The 22,185-nt window shown below is 39.2% G+C and overlaps 1 protein-coding gene across 2 annotated transcripts in view; it reads right to left on the reverse strand.

Annotated features, from left to right (window-relative positions):
* Positions 1–1,119: 1,119 nt before the first annotated feature.
* rbm27 (RNA binding motif protein 27) overlaps positions 1,120–22,185 on the reverse strand; it is a 186,194-nt gene continuing 165,128 nt past the window's right edge. For both annotated transcript variants that reach the window (XM_070878061.1, XM_070878058.1), the window contains one exon: positions 1,120–5,130. In XM_070878061.1, coding sequence (XP_070734162.1) covers positions 5,047–5,130 — 84 coding nt within the window. In that variant the 3' untranslated portion in view covers positions 1,120–5,046. The remainder of the gene's footprint in view (positions 5,131–22,185) is intronic.

Here is a 22,185-nt window from a genome sequence, read left to right on the forward strand (position 1 = left end):
CCAACTAAGGATTAATGTTCCATTAAATTGTCAGCTTGAATGTCAATGGATGTTATGTCCCAGACTATACAAAGGGGGTTTGTGCCACAAGATAACATCAAGTTCCAGTGAGATCATTGGGATATAGATACAGGGTTTCCAGTAATATTGTAAGAAATATATACAAGTTTTGAAACCTTATACTTGACCTCTGAAAATAACAAGTGGCCACTTACGTTCTCAACATCTGAATGGGAATGCTGGATGGAGAATAGCTTTATAGCATGCTCAGTACATTTATTCCATTTGCAAGAACAACTGGTAGTCCTTGGTTATGAACATGGCTACAGCTGAGCGAAACAAAGAATGACTAACAATATAGGAGCACTTACTGAGAACAACAGAAACTTTAACCACACCAGCATCGCAGATCCATAGTTAATTAATATAACAAAGATAGGCCAGAAAGATGATTATAAGCAGGTCTGTCAATAGGAGGAAGAGCTATACTAGTACAGGTACAGACTAAATAGGGTAAACTGGGATAAAAGCACAAAGTGCTGGAAATGCACAGCAGGTCCATCTGCATCCTTAGAGGGAAAAGATGAGTTACAGTTTGAGCTGCAGCAGACTCGTTGTCAGACCATTCTCATGAAGGGTCTATATTGGAATGGTTGGCCCATCTTTTTTTCTGCACAGATGTTGAAAGACTAGCTATGCATTTTCAGCATTTTGTTATGCTCCCCATTAAATTTCAGTTTTTAGCTTTCATTGTTTTTTTCTTTATTTTCCTCTTGGGGTAAATTACCAACTCACAACCAAGGACTACCTGGAATTTCTTCACATTAGGTTTGCATGCATAAGTGTGACTGCATTTTTCAAATTGGATTCAATGTATCTATAAGCAGTGAAATAACTCACACTTGGGATCCTCATATCCCACCACCACTTCCGAATGAAACCAGACTTCATCATGCATATCATATTGCCATTGGTCTATGACATCCTTCCTGCAAGGTGAATTCTATACTTACCGTTTAAGTGACAAAAACCGAGATACTGTCCAGCTGAAATTAAAAAGTTACTAAACATAGCACTGACCCAGCAGTGCAATTGGTTATAGCTCTTTTGTGAACGTGGTTAATTTTTTTTGGAATGGTTCTTTTTTTTTTTAAGATGACTAATTTTTTTTTAAATCATTCTTTTAAAAATTTTTTTCCTTTTTTTTTTAAATCATTCTTTTAAACGTCTTCCATTTTTTAATTATTCTTTTGAAACTTTTCCATCTTTTTGCCCTCTATATCCACATATGTATAATTTTAAATTTTTTTTAACATTTCATATTGAAAACCATTCCATTGTGGGACTTTATTTCAAATGTGAACATGCCTCTATTAGAAATTCAGATACAATCAGTAAAACAGAAATAAAGACATAAATCCAAACGTATAAACTGTTACAAATTCAGCAACAATATCACCCAATGAAGTAACATTTTACTGAAAAGTGCAAGAAACTTGCACTGAATTCACATTTTAGCATAAACAACCTAAAAATACATTGATGTTCTACGTGTCCACAATTCTGAATAAACTCTATTATACAAGTATTTACTTACAAAAGAAAAAGGTCATAGGATATCAGACTGTTCCTCCCCCACAAAAACAAAATCTACAATGGCAAATTCTAAACACCTTCAAAACAACTGCAACCACTCCCCTTTCACACAATGCATCTTTTTTGTTAAATCCACCAAGATATTTCCCCTTGGAGATCACATGGCAGCGACCTCCTAGCCCCCCTCCCTCTTCATGATGGCAAATGCTATATAGACCAATTAAAAAGACACAAGTAAAGTGCAGCCTTCCCTTTATCACAAACAGTTTTACAACCGCGCTCTAATTGAATGGTGCGGGATATTAAACGGAACAAAGCAAAAGGACCGACAGGTATAAGAACAAAGGGAGCAGAGGCACTCTAAGTAAAACAAAAATCGGATAAACAAAGGTTGTAGGATTCCTGCAGAATAGCTGACAAAAAAATTAAAATGAGGAACTCAACTGTCAAGGCTATTCTACATGTTAATGTATCGAAGGGCTAAAGCCATGATCGATCCCAATTAGGCAAGAAGGCTAAGCTTCAACTCCCTAGTTTCTAGCTAAGTATTTTTATGAAATGTCTATGGAAATGACTTGATGTTTGCTTGAATTGTACAATATATGGTATAATGCACAGTGTAGGCAGCGTGACATCTGGTAAGGTAGATACCCAGGAGTAATTATAAAGCATTGACCAGAGGGGCTCAGATGATATTGTAAACCATAAAAGTTGTAGTCAAGCATCCCATCCCATTTTCTTTTTCAATAAACAATTATCTGATGCCAAATTTAAATTCCAACCTTGAAATTAGTCTCTGGAGCCATTGATCATCATTTCACTCTGATGTAAAGAGGGAGGGAAAGGAGGGTTATTCCATGTCTGGTCAGTTGTAATATCAGCCATGCCATATCATTTATACCAATTACATTGTCAAACACAGAAGAGTTACGTACACCAGCAACAACCTCGAAAATCTGGAGGATAGTTGCGCAAGATGCTGCAATGTTCATGAACAGGTATTATTGAGGATTCCATTAGCAGACCATCACTGCCGTTAGCGGATATTTGACAAAATAGCTATTTTTTGCAGTGATTTATAAGTCACGTAGTTAGTACATGTCAGATGTGGATTGTGACAGAGCACAGAGTGATGGTAAGTGGGTTATACTTTAATCACAAGATGGCACTGTTTCCAGTTTTTCGCATTTAACCATTTCATCTTCTGAAATAGTCATCAAAACTAATGCTCAAATATTCCAGGCAGCAGTCGCGTTTTTTTTTTAATATATAAAAAAAAGAACTGTAGAATACAGATGTTAAAAATTCAGGATTTTCAAGATACCAACAGGCATTAACCCTTACAGGACAGAACTATAATCTCCCACAATCTAAGCTCGTTATGGCTTTCAGCTGGATCAAGGTACAAATGGGTTAATTAAGATTAAAAAAAAAACCTCAAAAGAGGCAACTGCAAAATGGTCACCCCTTATACCACCTTAAATGTTTTTCACATCTATATTTCACCAGCGTTTTTGCATATGTAATAGCTCTATGTTCCATTTAAGGCTGCATTTCCACACAAATTTAAAATGTAAATTAGTATGCACCAGTTAAGCGTGTACCTATAAGTGTATATTTTTTAATTTCAGAAAATTAAAATCCTCAAGTGTTTTACATTGGAACTATATTATTTCTGTTTAGTGAATATTTTTTGTTGTATGCAGTCTTTTGCCTTTACTGGACATATCATCAGGCCTGCAGAATGTATAAATTTTGTGACTACTATTATTTCTGTAGTCTATCAAACTGTAGCAACATTACAAAGAGCCAACATTTTGCAAGCTGCTCTACTGCAAGTAAAAATACACAAGAAATTGTGCAACAGAAATTCAGTATTTTACTCTGAAGTCCCAATACCTAAATCCGATTTTGCGGCAAACAAGTTGTAGGTGCAAAAATAAAAGGTAATCCATTATAGTATATGTTGACTGGAAGCTAATTGAAGTTTCAGCATGTGGATTACAATTATCAGGACTGTCATTGTGAATGAACTACTCCATGTGATACAAAATTGTCCACAACAATTAAAGCTCTAGCACTCACCCAGACATGTTAATCATGAAGAAAATAACGACTTTCTTTTCCTCCACAGATCTTAATATGCAAAGTCTGTTCAACCTATCTTTGGGTGATGTCTAAACACCCGCACTTTCCAGTATGAGTCACAGGATAGCAATCAGGAACAGTGGCTGAAGAGACTCCTTAATGATATTAAAAATCTCTTCTGTATACTTGACATATTTAAAGGAGCAATCTATTCCATCACTGAACAAAATAATTGCCTATAATAGTATCGCTAGTTAGTTATAAGCAATGCTTTTTAAAAAAAAACTTAATTAAAAAAAAATTAAAATATAAGGAACAATCTTGCTCTTTTACCAGAATTGCCATCTTGAATTGAGGGAAGAAGAGCTGAGGTTGAATGTACTGATCCACTGAGGTGTGACATCATTCAGCACATCAGTATAATATCAAACACGATGCATTCATTACCATGTTTAATATTTTAACTGTCCTAGGGTGATAGCAGAGTAAACCAAACTGAATAAAAATAGATCAATAATGTACAGCCAACTATAGAAAGCAAACTCAAGCAATGAGGGCGCGTAGAAATTTCATTTTTTTTTTTTTAAAACAGGCTTCAATAAATAGCAAATTAATAAAAAGATTTAGTTTAGCACTTAAATTTTAATTCGTGGAACATTGCAGCTTTAAATGTATTATGGTTTTGTAAACATTCACAAACCTCATCTTCAAGGATTATTGCATTCTATCCAAGTAAATTTAGTATTGGTTAACAAGCTGCCATCTTGGTTCTACAGTATCTTTTTTGCTTACCAGAAGATCACTATCTTCCCCACCAATACGGCTGAGGAAAAACATAACAACTCTATGAATCCCCCATTAACAAAACAACCACTCCACTGCCCTTCCAACTGGAATTTTATTTTATACAGAGCTCAACACTTGCTATAAATTCACTCTCCTTGCGAGATGTATTCTGGTGTTTCAATCGTTTTTTTTTAAAAAAGGGGAAAAAACACCTATCAAAAATTTACTTACAGGCTTAAATGTTCTTTCTTCTGATCAAAAAAAAGGCAAAGTATATACACAATTTTAATATACATTCATACAAGAACCTCTGCTACAAGCAGAATGCACATCTGGTTATTCCCAATCTCCCCTATTTTTGTCCAGAAACATTCTGTGATTTATCTCCTTTGGGGCATGTATCCTAAAAGCACTGAAAGGAAAATACGAAGCTTTTTGTATTTTTCACCAAAATGTTGCAAACCCATTTTTTCTTTAAATACAATAAAAAATGTTTCTGTAAAATTAGTAAATATATTTAAACACAAAAAAATGCACAAAAGTTCACGACGATAAGAGTGAAAGTTCTAAATCCAATCATCGTCTCCAGGAGCGAGATTCATCATCTTCCTCTTCATCATCGTCATCTTCACGAAAGAAAGGATCCACAGGTTCTGATGCCTTCGGGAGAGGGAAGAGAAAAAAAATGCTTTACGGCATGCTTAAAAGCTTAGAAACTATCTGACAAGCAACCCAAATCTGATATAAAATGTCTGGCGAAATAATAAGTAGTTCTAAAGAAAGTTATAAACTATATATAAACTATAATCTACCACTTTTCCAGAGACTAGCTAAGCAAACTAAATCAATGTGTGCACAGTTGGTACAAACATGTTCATGTGTTTTTCCATCGGAAACCATTCCCAATATTCTGCCTCAGCACAATTGCTCAGAGGAATAGAAGTGCAGTTCTCAACATGTCGAAGATGAAGGAGTTTGGAAGTGCAGCAGAGATAGTAGTATATTGGATTAAAAATTAGTCAGAAGGGAAGAAACAGTGACATAGGGTTAAGGTTAGTTTCTCGAAGAGTGGTTGGAAGTGGGTAGTGGTGTCCCACAGGGTTCTGCTCTGGGACTGTTCTGTTAACTGTGTATGTCAATGATTCAGATAGGGGGCTAGAGGTGGTGGTGTTCAAATCTGCAGACAATACTAAAATAGGAGACATAGCAAATAATTCTGAGAACTAAAGGAAGTTGCAAGGGGATAGGTATAAGATGGTGGAATGGACAAAAAAAAATGGCAGATGGAATTCAATGTCATTAAGTGTGAGTTGAGAAAAAGTAGCAATTATATTTTAAATAGGGAAAGGTTGGATAATGTGGAAGAGTCACAGAATTTGCGGGTTCAGGCTCACAAGACATTAAAAGGAGCGTCTCAAATAGATAAGGCCATTAAAAAAAGTTAATGGTTTTATGGAAAGCAGTATAAAATGTAAAAAGTCGACATGTAAAATGTATATAAAATGTTATTATGCCACAGTGAGAATACCTGAACTTTGTGCAGTTGGGCTCCATGCTACAACAGGATGTTGAGGCAAGAGAGGTTACAGCAGAATTCACTAGAATTCCACCTGGTATGAGAAAATACAAATAAGAAAGAAAGACTTGGAAATTGGGACTGCTTTCGTAAGAACAGAGGATATTATGGGGTGATTTGACAGGTGTTTAACAGTATGAAAGGATGGGATAGAGTGAATAGAAAAGATTGTTTTTACTGGTTGAAGGGTTTGGTACGAGGCAACATAAATACAAGAATGTGAGATTTAGGACAGAAAGCAGGAGAAACTTTTTTTTTTAAAAAGAGGGTTGTGAGGCTGTGGAATGCAGTGTTAATGATTAAGTTGTTAAGATTAGATTAGCTAGGTTGGTAAAGGGATATGGGAACAGGTTCTGGCAGGAACATGAGATCAGGACTTCTGCCAGTATGTAGAGTAAATATCATCACAAATTGGTTAGGCCAAAGGGCTATTTCTGTTTTATTAATTTCTATGTAATTCTATGTATTCAACATCTCAAGTCTGAAGAGAGGAAGCTGATCAAATCTGCTGGAAAGTCAATAAAGAACTTTAAAGTTATTGAGGCTGTGCTAATAGAAATCTAGTTGGAAATACTATTAATTATAATACTACCAATTTTTGAAAGCAAGCCAAAAACTGATTGCTGGAAGTAAATTATCTGATGTTGGAGAGGCAAACAAGTCAACAAAATGGAGAGTTAAAATATCCTATGGTCCAATAAAAGTAAAAGGGTCAATTGGCCTACAAATCCGTAACTTTTCTTTACAATAACTTGTATTTATATAGCACCTTTAACATAGTGAAATGTCCCAAGGCGCTTCACAGGAGTATTATGAGATTAAAAATTTGATACCGAGCCGCATAAGGAGAAATTAGGGCAGGTGCTTGGTCAAAGAGGTAGGTTTTAAGGAGCGTCTTGAAGAAGGAAAGAGGGGTAGCGAGGCGAAGAGGTTTAGGCAGGGAGTTCCAGAGATTAGGGCCTAGGCAACAAAAGGCACGGCCACCAATGGTTGAATGACTATAATCAGGGATGCTAAAGAGAGCAGAATTAGAGGAGCACAGACATCTCGGGGGATTGTGGGGCTGGAGGAAATTACAGAGATAGGGAGGGGCGAGGCCATGGAGGGATTTAAAAACAAGCATGAGAACTTTGTATTTATATTTTGTATGAATTTTAGAATATGTACATAGTAAAATACTTATTGAGTGTCTTACCTCAAAGGCCTACTGCAGGGATGTCCAAACATTTTGTATATTTGGGTTTCATTGCAGTGTACCATGGAGCCTTGGAGGCCATTTGGAAAGTTTAACTCCGTGTTCCCATTAATTTATATACATCTCAAGTTGCTGATGCGACCAGATCTAAGTATTCTGATTGGATACTTATTTCCCATGAGTCCTTCCTAACCTTAAATCCCCCAAAATTTAAATTGGACAAACTAGCAAATAAGAGATATAAAGAGATCTGAGCTGCCTGGGCTTCGATAGAAGAAATATCACAGATTGGAGACCATGTGGTCCGTGGGCATCTATGGCCGAATAGGTAAAAGCACTATCTGAGATACCAAGCCATGCAGATCAAAAGGTTCCAGGTCAGAGTCTTGCTCTATGGTGAGACAGCCTATCTCAGTCAGGGCAGTAGTTGGGGCACTATGGTTGTATCAGTACACCTGGCTAGACAGGGGGAGTGGGGAAAGAGAACCAGCCAGAGTTCCTGATGGCTACTGTGTGACTTATACTTGAGATTGTGTATGTATAAGACGTCAGCTGATGACAGAATGAGGATTGGCTGTTATACCTTTCACATTCATTGTTCAGGTTTGCATATTATCAATAGACACTTGGGAAGAGTATAAGAGGGGCTGCTGCTGCTCACGGGACATACGCAGCAGGGAACAGTGTCATCAGCAGAAAGAGGGAGAAAATTGGTAAAACAAAAGATTTGTCAGGAAGTCAGTATCTTGTTATTGTCAGGGGAATGAATGGAAGTAAGATACATGGAGACTGAGAGAAAGCATGTTTTATATAGTCAGATGGGAGGTCACATTGTATGCACATAAATATAAATATGGCCTTGTATTATCAGTTCAAACATTATTATCCAGTGGTATTCATCCAAAAAGAGTGGAGAATTATAATTTGGGTAATAGTATATGATGCAAAGTTAGGATTTGAACAATGAATTTTAATAAAGAGCCAACCAATTTTATTGGCAACCCTTTAAGGCTTTGTGGGTATCTTTCTCCAAAGAAAAAGGAATTCTATTTTAACTAAATAATTCTACAATGGCCCAGAATTTGTGGTGGGTAATGACGGTGAACTGTCAGTGTTTGCCATCATTACCCCTCTGAAACTGACCGCAACTTCAGGATTTAGTGCATGCAGATCTAAACGTGGAAATCCTGAAGTTGCTGTCAGACATTCATTGGTCAAATTTACGTAATGTTGTGGACACTGTGCCTGCCCACCTGCCCCCCACCCGCCCCCATAGCTGACAATCAATGAAACTGATGAAAACTAATATCGCTGTTCAAAACCCCATTAAATGTTAAGCATTGTTGCATTAGGTGTAACTGGGGTTTTAACAGCATATTGACTGCTAAACAAATGTTCTGGCTCTGAAAAAAATAATTTTTATATTTGTGGAGTGTCAAATTTCTCCATCATGCTAAAAAAAAAAATGTTTTAATTTAAAGTTTGTTCATTTCAGCTTCTACCTTATCCCCATATGTAAGTCCCAATCTTTAATTCGCTCTCTGTAACATTTTAAAAAGTCCAGATAAAAGCAGCTTCTCATTTCCTGGTTTGCTGTCTGTGAAAATTCTTCAATGTGATTGATTGCCTAGACAGCTTGTTGATGTCACTGCAGCTCTTTGCTGGGAATCCCAATGACAGAACGCTGCAATCAATTACACGTCATAAAAGGCAAACTTCTCACCACAGAGATTGAGATTTCAGTGGGCAGCTTTCTTTGGGGCCAGCGGCGAGCGCTTTTGTGTTGCACATTACGGGCCATTATATATTTCTCCCTGATCACCATGGTTACAAGTTTGAAGTCAGTATTTTGGATTCATTACGCAAACATTGACTGCTGATTCAAAAATCATCACACAAGACTGAGCTTTGTTTATTTTAAGGCATTTTCTTCTCCATCAGCTTTGCTCCTCACGCTCACCGTTTCCGCATCTATTCCATTACTTGCTCTGTTTCTCAGCATGTCTTCTTAGATTTTGTACATTCCATGTGCTCTCTAATCTTTCAGAGACTTTAATAAGATGCAAAGAATGCAATGGAAACATTCAGGCACGAACAGAGGTCCGAAGGTAGTTTCAGGTCGAATGCTCTCTCACTTAAAAACAAGGCACATCTAAAAAAAATATGCCCAATTATGAATAGGAATCAGAAATGTACTGCACAGAAGGAGACCATTTGGCCCACTGTCCCTGCGCCAGCCAAAAAAGAGCTATCCAGCCTAATGCCACTTTCCAGCCCCTAGTCCATAGTCTTGTAGGTTATGACACTTCAAGTGCATATCCAAGTACTATTTAAATGTGATTAAATTTTCTGCCTCTACCACCCTTTCAGGCAGTGAGTTCCAGACCCCCACCACCCTCTGGGTGAAAAAAATTCGAAACTCCTCTCTAATCCTTCTCCCAATTACTTTAAATTTATAGCCCCTGGTTATTGATCCCTCTGCTAAGGGAAATAGGTCCTTCCCATTTGGTGATCATTTTGAACTGGTGTGTGGCTTGCTTTATTGTAAATGTTCTTAGTAAAATGAAACCAGCTAGCTTAAGTACTATTCTCCATCTCCCACGGTGAATCACATATACTGGGTACAGCCCTTTTGCTCATTACCCTTACAAACTTTCCAATTTATTTAGATTAACTTATGTAGGTTGACAACTGTACACAGTGGTAGCAAATCACCAAACATCTGTACACAAGGCATGAATTACCAAATCAAAGTGCATGCATAGTTCTTTATCCTGCCTGTACTAGCTGTTGCAATGGTAAATAAATATATGTGTGTTTTAAATGACAAACCAGCACACCCAATCATCAAATTGGCATATGGCACCTAGAGAATACTACGTCCAGTCACCTGTTACTGTGGACTGGGAAATGCTGCTCAGCATTCATCAACGTAAAGTTCATCAGAAATACTAAATACAGTATAGTCCAACTTTCTCAACAGAAAACTTGCTGTACACATAATAGCAGCATTGGGGGGTGGGGGGGGCTAGTTCTACCAGCAGAATGCGCCATGGTGTGGTGTCATGGGTCGGTGTTGGAATTTGTTGTGTATCTAATCTGAATTCAGCCATCAAGACATGGCACTAAAGCAAAGCCAAGGTATGAGGAACAGTCAAGCTGAGCACCTCATGTGATGCTTGAGGCAGTGCACGAGTACCACGAACAGAAATAAATCAGCCTTGTATCACAGATATGAACAAGACAAGCCAATGCTTTATTTTTTACGCTGCCAAAGTCATAAAGCACAATGTGTTGCATACAATCATAGTCTTTCAAAAGCAGATCCTTAATGCAAACACACATACACACACACAAAGTCTCTTAAATTTTCAGGTTTGCCAGATATGTGCCCAGCATGATGATGATGATGATCATTTGGTTTATTTTCAAACGACTGGGGCCTATTATTTATTCTACATGGTTACTAATTTATCCAAATTAATGGATATTGCAAATTTCTGTTAAACCACTCACTTTTAAAAAAATGGCACAACACAATAGCATAAGTTTCTTAAAAAAATCAAGGTTCTTAAACTATGTGTCAACCACTAGCTCAGTGGGTAACACTATCACCTTCCAGAGTCAGGTTGTGGGTTCAAGACTCACTCCAGAGATGTGAGCACAAAGATCTAGGCTGACACTCCAGTGCAGTACTGAGGGGATGTTGCACTGTCGGCGGTGCTATCTTTCGGATCAGATGTTATACAGAGGCCCTCTGTCTGCCCTCTCAGGTGGACGCAAAAGATTCTGTGGCTCTATTTTGAAGAGGAGCAGGGGAGTTATCCCCGGTGTCTTGGCTAATATTTATCTCTCAAATGAGCAAGCACATTGCTGTTTGTGGGACCCTGCTGCGTGCAAATTGGCTGTTCCCTTTCCGACATTACAACAGCGACTACACTTTTCTTTAAAAAAACTTCAATTGCTGTAAAGCGCTTTGGGACGTGCGGTGGTCATGAAAGGCGCTATATAAATGCAAGTCTTTCTTTTTTTAAATTAGATCTTGCTCTTAATTTTGAGAAACCTTTACAAGTTATGAAATAATAATTGTAATATCTTGATTAGAGTTAAGGAGAGTAAACAGTTTAGAATGTTCTCAATGATGAGAATTCAGATGTGCTGTAGCAAAACTAAGCTGAATAATTTAGTATACATTTTTATCACTGTAGTAAATCCTGACCAATGTTGTAATGTGCAGGGAAGAGGGAGAGCCATGACTTTTTGCATTCCCACCACCTCTACTATTTAATTTGATCCCGTCATCCAGGTACCAAACAACAGGTTGCACTGGGATAAGTATTTTGAAAGAAGAACCGTCAGTAAAGATCAAGACTTCTGGATTTATTAAATCGAGAAGATTGGGGCTATTGTAACGGTACATCTCCACCGAACATCATTGCTATTTCTGCATTAAATATTCTGAAATACACGCTACTGGGAGGTCCGAGAAACCATGGTCTATTCTTACAAACTGCAAGAGACAGGAGTACATGCGCAATCACTGTACAAGGAGGCTCAAGTGAACTGACCACATAAGACCATTACACAATTATCCTCAACACCCTGATTGAAGGTTTTCCTGGTATCCCATTTTTGGATATCCAAAACATATTCCTTTCACAATGGGATTTTCTCAGTCAGTCTAGAACCGGATCACTGTAAAGATGAGATCTTAAGAGGCTCCTTTTGGGATTGCAGATGTTCCAACTGTCCAGATGTGCAAACTGTACACAAGACAGCTATGATGGTAGCAGGGAAAAGGTATGAGCACTGGTAGGTTCTTTGGTCTGGCATCATTATTTGGAATGTGGTGCTTACGGTGTCTCTTAAACTGTAAACAGATTATCACATTGCTGCCTGCGGCAGTTTGCTGTGTGCAAATTGGCTGCCATGTTTCCTACATTACAACAGTGACTACACTTTAAAAGTACTTGATTGGCTGTAAAGTGTTTTGGGGGATCCTCAGATCGTGAAAGGTGCTATATAAATGCAAGTTTTTCTTTTCTTTCTTAAAACCAATGTGTGATTGGCGACCTTGTACAGAGACTGCCACTCTTCTAAATTATTGTTCCTGAACAATATTTATGCTTGAAGGTAATAATGTGTTTAGACTTCTTTCTGCAGCTGCCAAACTGCCATGATTTGCCCACATGTACACAGTCAACTGAGACTTGGCTCAGTGGTAGCATTTTTACCAGTGAGTCGGAAGTTTATGGGTTCAAGCCTCTCTCCAGGCAATCCTGGCAAGCGGAGACAAGAGCTCCAGTCTGTTAATACTGGGCTGACATTCAGCAGGATACTTGGATCCGTTGGGAGGAGTGACAGCATTGAATAAAACTGCTCCTCCTGATGGGGCTCGTGAGCCAAGCTAACGACCTGTCCACATCAAAAGGGGCTTTGTTATGGAAGACCTCAAGAGTATGATCTGCCGGATGTAAAGCAGTGGAGGAAATGGGTTGTCTTGCGTTGCTAGGCACAGAAGAGGGAAGAGATTCTGTGCTTCAATGGAAACTAATAATGCAACAAACTGAACCCTGTTGCAGTTTTAGTATCTACTCAACCAGGATAACTGCTATACTGATCTGCAGCAAGTCTTGGTAGTTGTATCCCAACTCGCCTGATAATGAAATCTCAAATAAATATCTGATAAAAGGAAGCCTGATGGAGAAGACATTATAAGTAGTGTTCCCTCAAACAAGAGATCTCCAGGATGTGGATACTGAAAGCTATGGCCAAATGAATGATATCGTTTGGCAGGAATGAGTATTGGAGGATCATTGTTGTGGATACCTCTCCGGGTTTAAATGTTAACCCTCATTCGCTGAGTTTGATTTTTCAAGCCAGCTTGCTCCAAGAGTTCACAGGGAAATTCCTCTGTTGAGCTTTGATGTTTGAAGAATCAAGAAAAACAATGTGTGCTCCACCAACTAGCGAATAATATGTTGCTCCAAGGAGCCCAAGTGGGAACACTATTAATCTTCATAATTATTCAGTTCCTTTAATGGGGCGCATAGCTACTTGGGTAAATTCCTACTCACATGCCAATAAGATCTTAAAATATAATTTTAGGACTCTGGTGTTAAATTTCTACTACCACACTCATCCACTGCTGTCAATTCAGTCTGACCAAGACCAGAGCTAAATCAAAATTGGATGTGTATGCGCGTGTACTCGCATATGAGCCATGCCTTTCTGTTTCAAATAATTTTTAAAAAACACACCACTATGGAAGGCAATAGTCCCCACCTTTCCGATCCAACCGTCCTAAATCCAAGCTATCTGAAATTCCCGCAATACAGTGTTGATTTTCAAGAAATAAAACAAATTGAATAAAATGATTCTAGAAATAGAGAAAATCAAATGGTTTTGTCCAGCAAGATCAAGACAACAATGCTTGGAAGAACCAGATGGTGAGCTTAATTATTTACATTAGACAGAGGGACAGATCTTAAGTTTGCTGTAGATGAGTTCTGAAAAACAGGCATACAAAAGAACAAAATGAAAATGACTAACTAATGAAACAAGTCATAACTACTTTAGGGTAAAGATCATGTGTGTTGGCAAATGATTAAGTCGTCGCGTTTATTTAACCACTGGATGACTAGCGGATAATTGGCATGCATCTTTTACCCCACTGCCAAATTCGGAGATTAAGTACAAAAGATTTGATTGCTGGAATAATGCACAATGTCTGCCTGTGCCCAGAAGAGCTGTGTAGTCCAAAAGGAAAACTCTTCAGCTAAATGAGGATTAACAATTCTAGACAATTTAATTTTGTGATCGTCACTATCTCTCAATTATGTAATGCCCGAGATGAGCCCCTCAACCATTTGGAAATGCATTTGCAATTAAAGTCACTGGAAGAGATGGAGGAGGAAATTGGTTCAGCTACTTGATCCAGCAATCAACAATGTTAATCGAATTCTGGATCCTTAAAGATCGGCTGGCTGCTGAGGTTGGTGAGAAGACAAACTCTTTAAAAATACCAAAGGCCATGTTTGGACAAGCCAAAAATTAAAAATTGGCAACCGGGACAACAAACACTATTGCCACTACCAATCTCAACATGTGAAGGAAGAAGTGAGTCTCCAGTCACAATCTTAGCTGGAGAATGTAGCTGTACTGAGAATGTTACAGAACTGCTCCTTTAACAAAGAGAAAACTGCATGCTTAACCTGAAAATAAGATCTCTGCAGAAATAAAATCCTGTAAGGGCAGTGTCGGGATTTGGCAAAGTTCTCCTCAAATCCCAATGTAAAAGCATTATCTTGTTGGGTTGGTTGAGCTCTTCCACTGAATATATATTCAGGAGCCAAAAATCCTCAGGACATGAACCCAGCATTTATGTTCTTGCTGGTGGCCTCTAGCACTAACCTCCAGAGTTTGTGAGGTCAGTGGGAAAGCAACTCATTTGCATTGGGCCAACAGAAAACAGGAACTATAACACTTCTTTGTGAGCCCCAAACTGGTAATTAACCCCCCCCAAAAAATGAGGTACCAAAGAAACACAAAGCTCCTCCGTAGGCCCTGTTGTTCAAAATAGAATAATGTCGCCACTCTGGCCCGTGTAACGAGGTTGGTATTGTACATGAATCAAAATGCCTTCTCTTTAGATTCCGCAGTCCTTTGCTGGCCTGCCCCAGTGAGGCCCATTTGTGCCCTTCCAGATGGCAGTAAACCTCACTTGACAACATACCAGTTTTCAGTCTTATTGTGGGCTAGATGGTGTGGGAATTCCCGGTGTAGGGACGGCCACTCCCCACCCCAGCCATGCTCTCCTCCACCTCATTGACCTTGTAATCATAGAATAGTTACAGCACAGGAGGCAGCCATTCAGCCCATCGAGCCTGTGCCAGCTCTCTGCAAGAGCACTTCAACTAGTCCCACTTCCCCGCCTTTTCCCTGTAGCTCGACAATTTTTTTTCCCTTCAAGTCGTTGTCCAATTCCCTTTTGAAAGCCACGATTGAATCCACCGGCACCACCCTCTTAGGCAGTGCATTCCAGATCCAAACCACTCACTGCGTAAAAAAGTTTCTCATGTCGCCTTTGGTTCTTTTGCCAATCACCTGAAATCTGTGTCCTTTGGTTCTCAAGCCTTTCACCAATGGGAACAGTTTCTTCTCTATCTAGACCCAGCATGATTTTGGACACCTCTATCAACTCTCCTCTCAACCTTCTCTGCTCGAAGGAGAACAATCCCAGCAGTTCCAGTCTATCCACGTAACTGAAGTCCTTCATCCCTGGAACCATTCTCGTAAATCTTTTCTGCACCCTCTCTGAGCCTTCACATCCTTCCGAAAGTGCGGTGCCCAGAATTGGACACAATACTCCAGTTGAGGCTAAACCAGTGTTTTATAAAGGTTCATCATAACTTCCTTGTTTTTGTATTCCATGCCTCTATTTTTGAAGCCTGAGATCCCATATGCTTTTAAAAATAATTTCTCAACCTGCCCTACCATCTTCAACGACTTGTGCACAGAGACCCCCAGGTTTCTGTTCATGCACTCCCTTTAAAATTGTAGCCTTCCATTTTATATTGCCTCTCCTCGTTCTTTCTACCAAAATGTATCACTTCGCATTTCTAAATTTTATCTGCCATATGTCTGCCCATTTCACTAGCCTTTCTATGTCCTCTTGCAGTCTATTACTATCCTCCTCACTGTTCACTATACTTCAGTTTTGTGTCATCTGCAAATTTTGAAATTGTGCCCTGTACACCCAAGTCCAAGTCGTTAATATATATCAAAGAAAAGCAGCGGCCCTAGTATCTACGCCTGGGGAACACCATTGTGCACCTTCCTCCAGTCCAAAAAACAACCATTCACCACTACCCACTGCTTCCTGTCACTTAGCCAATTTTGTATCCATGCTACCACTGTCTCTTTTATTCCATGGGCTTCAACTTTGCTGGCATGCCAATTATGTGGCACTTTATATCAAATGCCTTTTGTAAGTCCATGTACATCACGTCATCTGCATTGCCCTAATCAACATCTCTCTGTTACCTCATCAAAAAACTCGATCAAGTTAGTAATGGACAGATGAAGGTTGCAGATGGGTCCTGCTCATTTCCATGCCATTTCACTCCTGCTGGTTACGGCTGGAGTCCGGTGGTATAGTCTCAGAAATTCTGCCCCACAAGTTTAAGCAATTTTCACAATTAGTAAGAGTTATATAAAATGGCCATTGATGGTAGTGCATTTGAATTCATAAAGTTGTAACAGACTGGATTTGTAGAAGGGCTTGGGCTCTGACATTCTCAGATAAGGGCCAGGATTTACCAATTGTTTAAATAAATGTAGACATTAAGCAGAATTTTAGATGTCTTTAACTACCAAAGATACAATCACTGGGCTTCTTCAAACCTTACAAGTTTCTCTGGTAATTGAAGCAGGGACAAAGAATTGACCATAGTCCAAAATGAGAGCATTACCTTTTGTACATTCATGAACTTGACCCTGGAAGACGGTTTCCCTTTCTACCAGAAGCAACTGTGCATGGATTTTGTCAGGAAAGTCCTACAGATGGGATCTTGCAGCACACTGGGTAAATAGACACTTGTCACTGAATAAGCCTAGCCTGCGCTGGCATGTTAGCTCTAACAGAATTGTAAACGTGAAAGAAAAAATAATCTTGCTTGGCTTATCATTCATTACGGAACAAGGTGAAGATAAAAATGCAGGTTGTACATAGGCCGTTTTCACCTTCACCGTGCTCTAGAATAAAAAAGCGATGCATTTATTTTTGCATGCCTCAGCTAAGTCAGTGTTTACTGTCCTTAACTCTTCCAAACATGAACTCAAACATGAAGTTACTCAAGGTACAATTGCCTAGTGGCTTGTTCTCCAATTTTCTTTGCCTGGTTCTATGGGAAATACTTTTATAGCTACTTTATCGATTTTCTTCTTTAATTTAAACAACTTGGATGCATCACCTTCTTCTTGTTCTCATCTCATTTTCACAACGAAAATAGATTGAGCTATCTTACCTACCTTTTATAGCTTAGTGATGTCTGGATTCTTTCCATTAGCTCTCCATCGTTTGCAAACACTATAACAAAACTTGGCACAACACAGGGTCTTACCAGTGCGTTAAAAAGAGTGTTGGTAGTGCTTTTTTTTCCTTCTTAAGATTCATTGAGTCTATGTAAACAGCTCAATATTCTATTTAGCTTGGTAATTGCATCATATAATACAATGTTTTCAATGTGTGATTGAAATAATGCCAACATCTGCCACGTTATTTAACAATGTGCCTTTAATTGTATAGTCACATTTGCTCTTTTTAGCCCAAAACCTTACCTTTCGGGACATTAAATGTCATCAGCCATTTATGTGCCCAGCCACTAAATGTCTGTCTGAATTATACCCCTCGCCACAGGGCATTCTAGTTTCCCACAAAATTGAGCATCATCCACAAAATACCACTCTACTTGCAGTACGCTTGTCAAGATTAATAATAAATACAGAGATTAAGGGACTAATTGGATAACTGTTTCAAAGAGCCAGCACAGGCAAGGTAGGCTGTATGGCCTCCTTCTGTACTGCAAGATTCTATGATTAGAAAAGGACCTCGACAGACTATGCCTCCCCCACCCTCACCCCCACAAGCTGGCAACCCTCACTATTCATGCAAAGCAAAAGTATCTAAAGTTGAACTTGATTTATGACCATGTTGTTCTTGGAGCAAATTGTGAAAGGGTCATAGCCAAGGGCTGCATAATAAAATAGGAACTAAAATGCTTCTTTGCAGGCTTTATACTGGTAATACATTTTTTAATCTAATTTTGTTTGTCACTACCAGTAGTTCGATGACTGGTCAAAAATAAACTTTTGCCCAGCATCATCTTCAGACAAATGAGTAGAAGCAGAAGGATTCCTCAGTAGGCCCAAGTTAAAATGTCTTGAAGGATGGAAAAGCCTTCTAAAAACACTCAGTCTCCCTACAAGGAATGGTGGTTGCATCTGTAATGTCCACCAGACCCTTTCTTGAAGTGGATGCTCCAGAACCCAACACTGCCACAGGAGGTGGCTCTGAGCAAACAGCTGAAGTTAATTTACCAGACTCCTCTTTATGGCATCACTCCTCCGCCATTTAATATGATCATGGCTGATCCGATCATGGAACCGGGTCCACCTCCCTGCCCGCTCCCCATAACCCCTTATTCCCTTATCGGTTAAGAAACTCTCTATTTCTGTCTTAAATGTGGCCTACTCCTGCTCCTATTTCTTATGTTAACTCATGCAAGCCAAAGACAAGCCCCAGTTGTTGCAATCACACTGAGATAACAGTTGCTTCATTTCTAAGGTCACCATGTTCAGTTTCCTAATCCCAATTTGGAAAGTTTATATTCCTAAGTTTATATTCCACCAATGCAAAAACCTGAGATACATTCACGCCCATAGAGAATATAAAGATGAAAAATACATCAATGCAACACCAAACACTGCTTTCAATTTTTGGTTTAAACTATCACACCTAAACAGATCCTAACCTGCATACTTCAATACCAATACAAATTATCTTGCATTTCTTAGTATCAAATGCCACTGCTATTCATTTGGCCGGCTGCTATCTTCCCAAGTCTCTGAATTTAAAAAGTCCATTTTAGTTAAACCAAGACATTCTACTTTCAATAGCCTCATCAAGATCATTAATAAATATAAGCAAATGTGTCCCTTATAAAGACCATGCACTTCATTGCATAGTAGATTTAATTGGTAACCCGAATATGCTTGTGAGACAAAAGTATCTAAAAGAATCATATTTCTTTGATTCCCAATCTGGTGCAAGGTAAATAGATTATGCAATCAACCAAAACAGTTGTTTTCTGGTGGCTGGTATATGAGCCAGAGAACAATGAGCAATATATCCCCAAACAGGATAAATCTTACTAAACTGCTTAAATCCTATGAACAACATACATTTATACCACAATACTGAAAGAATCTACCAGCACATGGCTAACAAGGGCTAAACTTAACTGTACTTGTGGAGCGTGTTTTTTTTTGAAGGGGATAGTCTCCACATAACCAGTTGTCTTAATTTAAATGATTTTACAGCATACAATGCATTTCAACAGAATGTTGAAAGGAATACCAGTTACAAGACGCCACAAGTAGCATGCTGAGGAATAAGAACCGGAGGATACTAGAACATTTATTGGGAATACATCATTAATATATGGGAGTCACGCAAGCGGGCAAGTAATGTCTCCAGAGAAATAGTGCAATGGTTGTGAATGAATTAACAACTTGTATTTATATATCGTCTTTTAACGTAGTAAAACTTTCAAAGGCGCTTCACAGAAAAGACTTGCATTTATATAGTGCCTTTCATGACCACCGGACGTCTCAAAGCGCTTTACAGCTAATTAAGTACTTTTGGAGTGTAGTCACTGTTGTAATGTGGCAAACGCGGCAGCCAACCTGCGCACAGCAAACTCCTACAAATAGCAATGTGATAACTCAAAACATTTTCTGGTCATTATGTTGATTGAGGGATAAATATTGGCCAGGACACCAGGGATAACTCCCCTGCTCCTCTTCAAAAGTTTTTACGTCCACCTTAGAGGGCAGATGTGGGTCTCAGTTTAACATCTCATCCAAAAGATGGCATCTCCGACAGTGCAGTACTCCCTCGGCACTGCACTGGAGTGTCAGCCTAGATTTTTTGTGTGCTCAAGTTCCTGGAGAGGACTTGAACCCACAAACTTCTGACACAGAGGCAAGTATGCTACCCACTGAGCCACAGCTTTTGTTGTGACAAAAAATTGACACCAAGCCACATAAGAAATTGGCTTGGTCAAAAAGGTATGTTTTAAGGAGCGTTTTAAGGAGGAAAGAGAGGCGGAGAGGTTTAGGGAGGAAGTTCCAGAGCTTAGGGCCCAGGCAGCTGAAGGCACAGCCACCGATGGATGGTTGAGCGATTATAATCAGGGATGCTCAAGAGGGAAGAGCTTGAGGAGCGCAGATATCTCGGGGAGGTTGTGGGACTGAAGGAGACCAGAGTGATAAGGAGGGGTGAGGCCACAGAGGGATTTGAAAACAAGGTTGAGAACTTTGAGATCGAGGCATTGCTTAACCGGAAGCCAATGTAGTCTGCCGAGCACAGGGTTGATGGGTGAACAGGACTTAGAGAGTTGGGACATGGGCAGCTGAGTTTTGGATTACCTCAAGTTTACATAGGGTAGAATGTGGGAGGCCAGCTAGGAGTGCATTGGAATAATCAAGTCTAGAGGTAACAAAGGCATGGATGAGCATTTTAGCAGCAGATGAGCTGAGACAGGGGCGGAGATGGGTAATGTTACGGAGGTGGAAATAGACGGTCTTAGCTGAGAAGGACGAGGAGCGATAGTTTAACTTTGTCACAGTCACAAAGGATGTCCCTTGCCACAGTACCGAAACGATGCTCATCAAATGATGAGTCGTTTTAGTACTGTGGCAAGGGCGGAAACCAGATTGGAGGGATTCAAACATGGAGTTTCGGGAAAGATTTGCATAGATTTGGGAGGAGACAACACGGTTTAAGGATTTTGGGGAGGAAAGGTTGAAAATGGGTTGGGGAATTACCCAAGAGTGTGTGTGTAGAAGAACTCACCTAAAGCAAAAGGGGGAAACGGAGGTATTACAGGATAGTTTAACCATATTTAAAGGTGCCAATTTAAAAAAATGATAGCAATCTCCACCCCCCCCAGACCAACCATTAATTATATTGTGTCAGTTCCAAAAGAATGTGCCAGAGTGAAAAGCATATATTTATTTAAATAATTAGGTTATATTGAATTCAAAGTTCCACATTAAAGTATAAATACCTTCTAGAAAGACAGCAGTCAAGTCAAATATCTTGGGAATTGTTGATCAGTTTATCATCTTTACCGTATTGATATTTAAACAAAATGATTTGCTCATCACTGTAGCCAGTTTCATATCACATATCCATTTTCTCCAATCCGTCTATAGTCAACCTTGCAGAGAACACAATCATCCTAGTATTTTTTCCAAGACCCACATTTGGTTACAGCCTAATAAAAGCATGATAGCTGATCTGGTTGCTCAATAAATACTTAGATTGAAAGTTTTCTGCTTTACTGGTTTCAACATTGATTCTCATTATTGTTCCCACATATTACAGGACAGCAAGAGGATATTATATGCCTCAGTATTGATATATTTAGTAAACCTACAACTTTAAGTTCTGCTAGCAGTTCTCAGTCATCTCGTTTAACTACCCAGATAACTGCAGTTTCCTCCTTTTCCCGAGTACTTTTTCATCACCGTTAGCTGAGATACAAGTCTTCTGGCATGTTATGATTCAAATTTATTACAGATAACTCTCCTCTCATGCGCAAGAAAAAGTCCACTTCAAAAGGCGACCCTTATCTATACTGCAAGACTACACGGATGCCATTTGCTCAGTGATCAGGCATAGGTTTGGCACCAGATTTCCTTTAGGGGTATTGCACACTCAGGATTAAAGCTGGATTCGATCTTACTGACTGGCTCCCCGCCTGGACCAGAAATAACAGTTGCTTTTTAATCTGTGCAGCAGTCAGCAATTTCTGGGGTTCCAAGTGCACCCGTGAGTAAACAGTGAAGGGGTCTACCTACCCAATCACCAAGACAGCTCAGTTCACTCGGCAAGCTGACTCAGGATCTTGAATTCTTGGTCTCAGTCATAAATCATCTGCAACCACTTCCAGAAAATAATCTCTTAACATTAATCAAATTCTCACTTTACAACTATAATTTTCAAATATGCGTCCAATTTCCATGGCCAGATCGCGTGCATGAATCAAGAGATTGCAAAAGTTCTGCCTGTATGCTTCAGATGTTGAGTCATAAGCATGATCCATACATAACAATGCTGTAAGTGCTCAATCATTAAATGGCGGTACCAGCCTTT

This window comes from Pristiophorus japonicus, chromosome 4, assembly GCF_044704955.1.
Source record: "Pristiophorus japonicus isolate sPriJap1 chromosome 4, sPriJap1.hap1, whole genome shotgun sequence".
Classification (NCBI taxonomy): Eukaryota; Metazoa; Chordata; class Chondrichthyes; family Pristiophoridae; genus Pristiophorus; species Pristiophorus japonicus.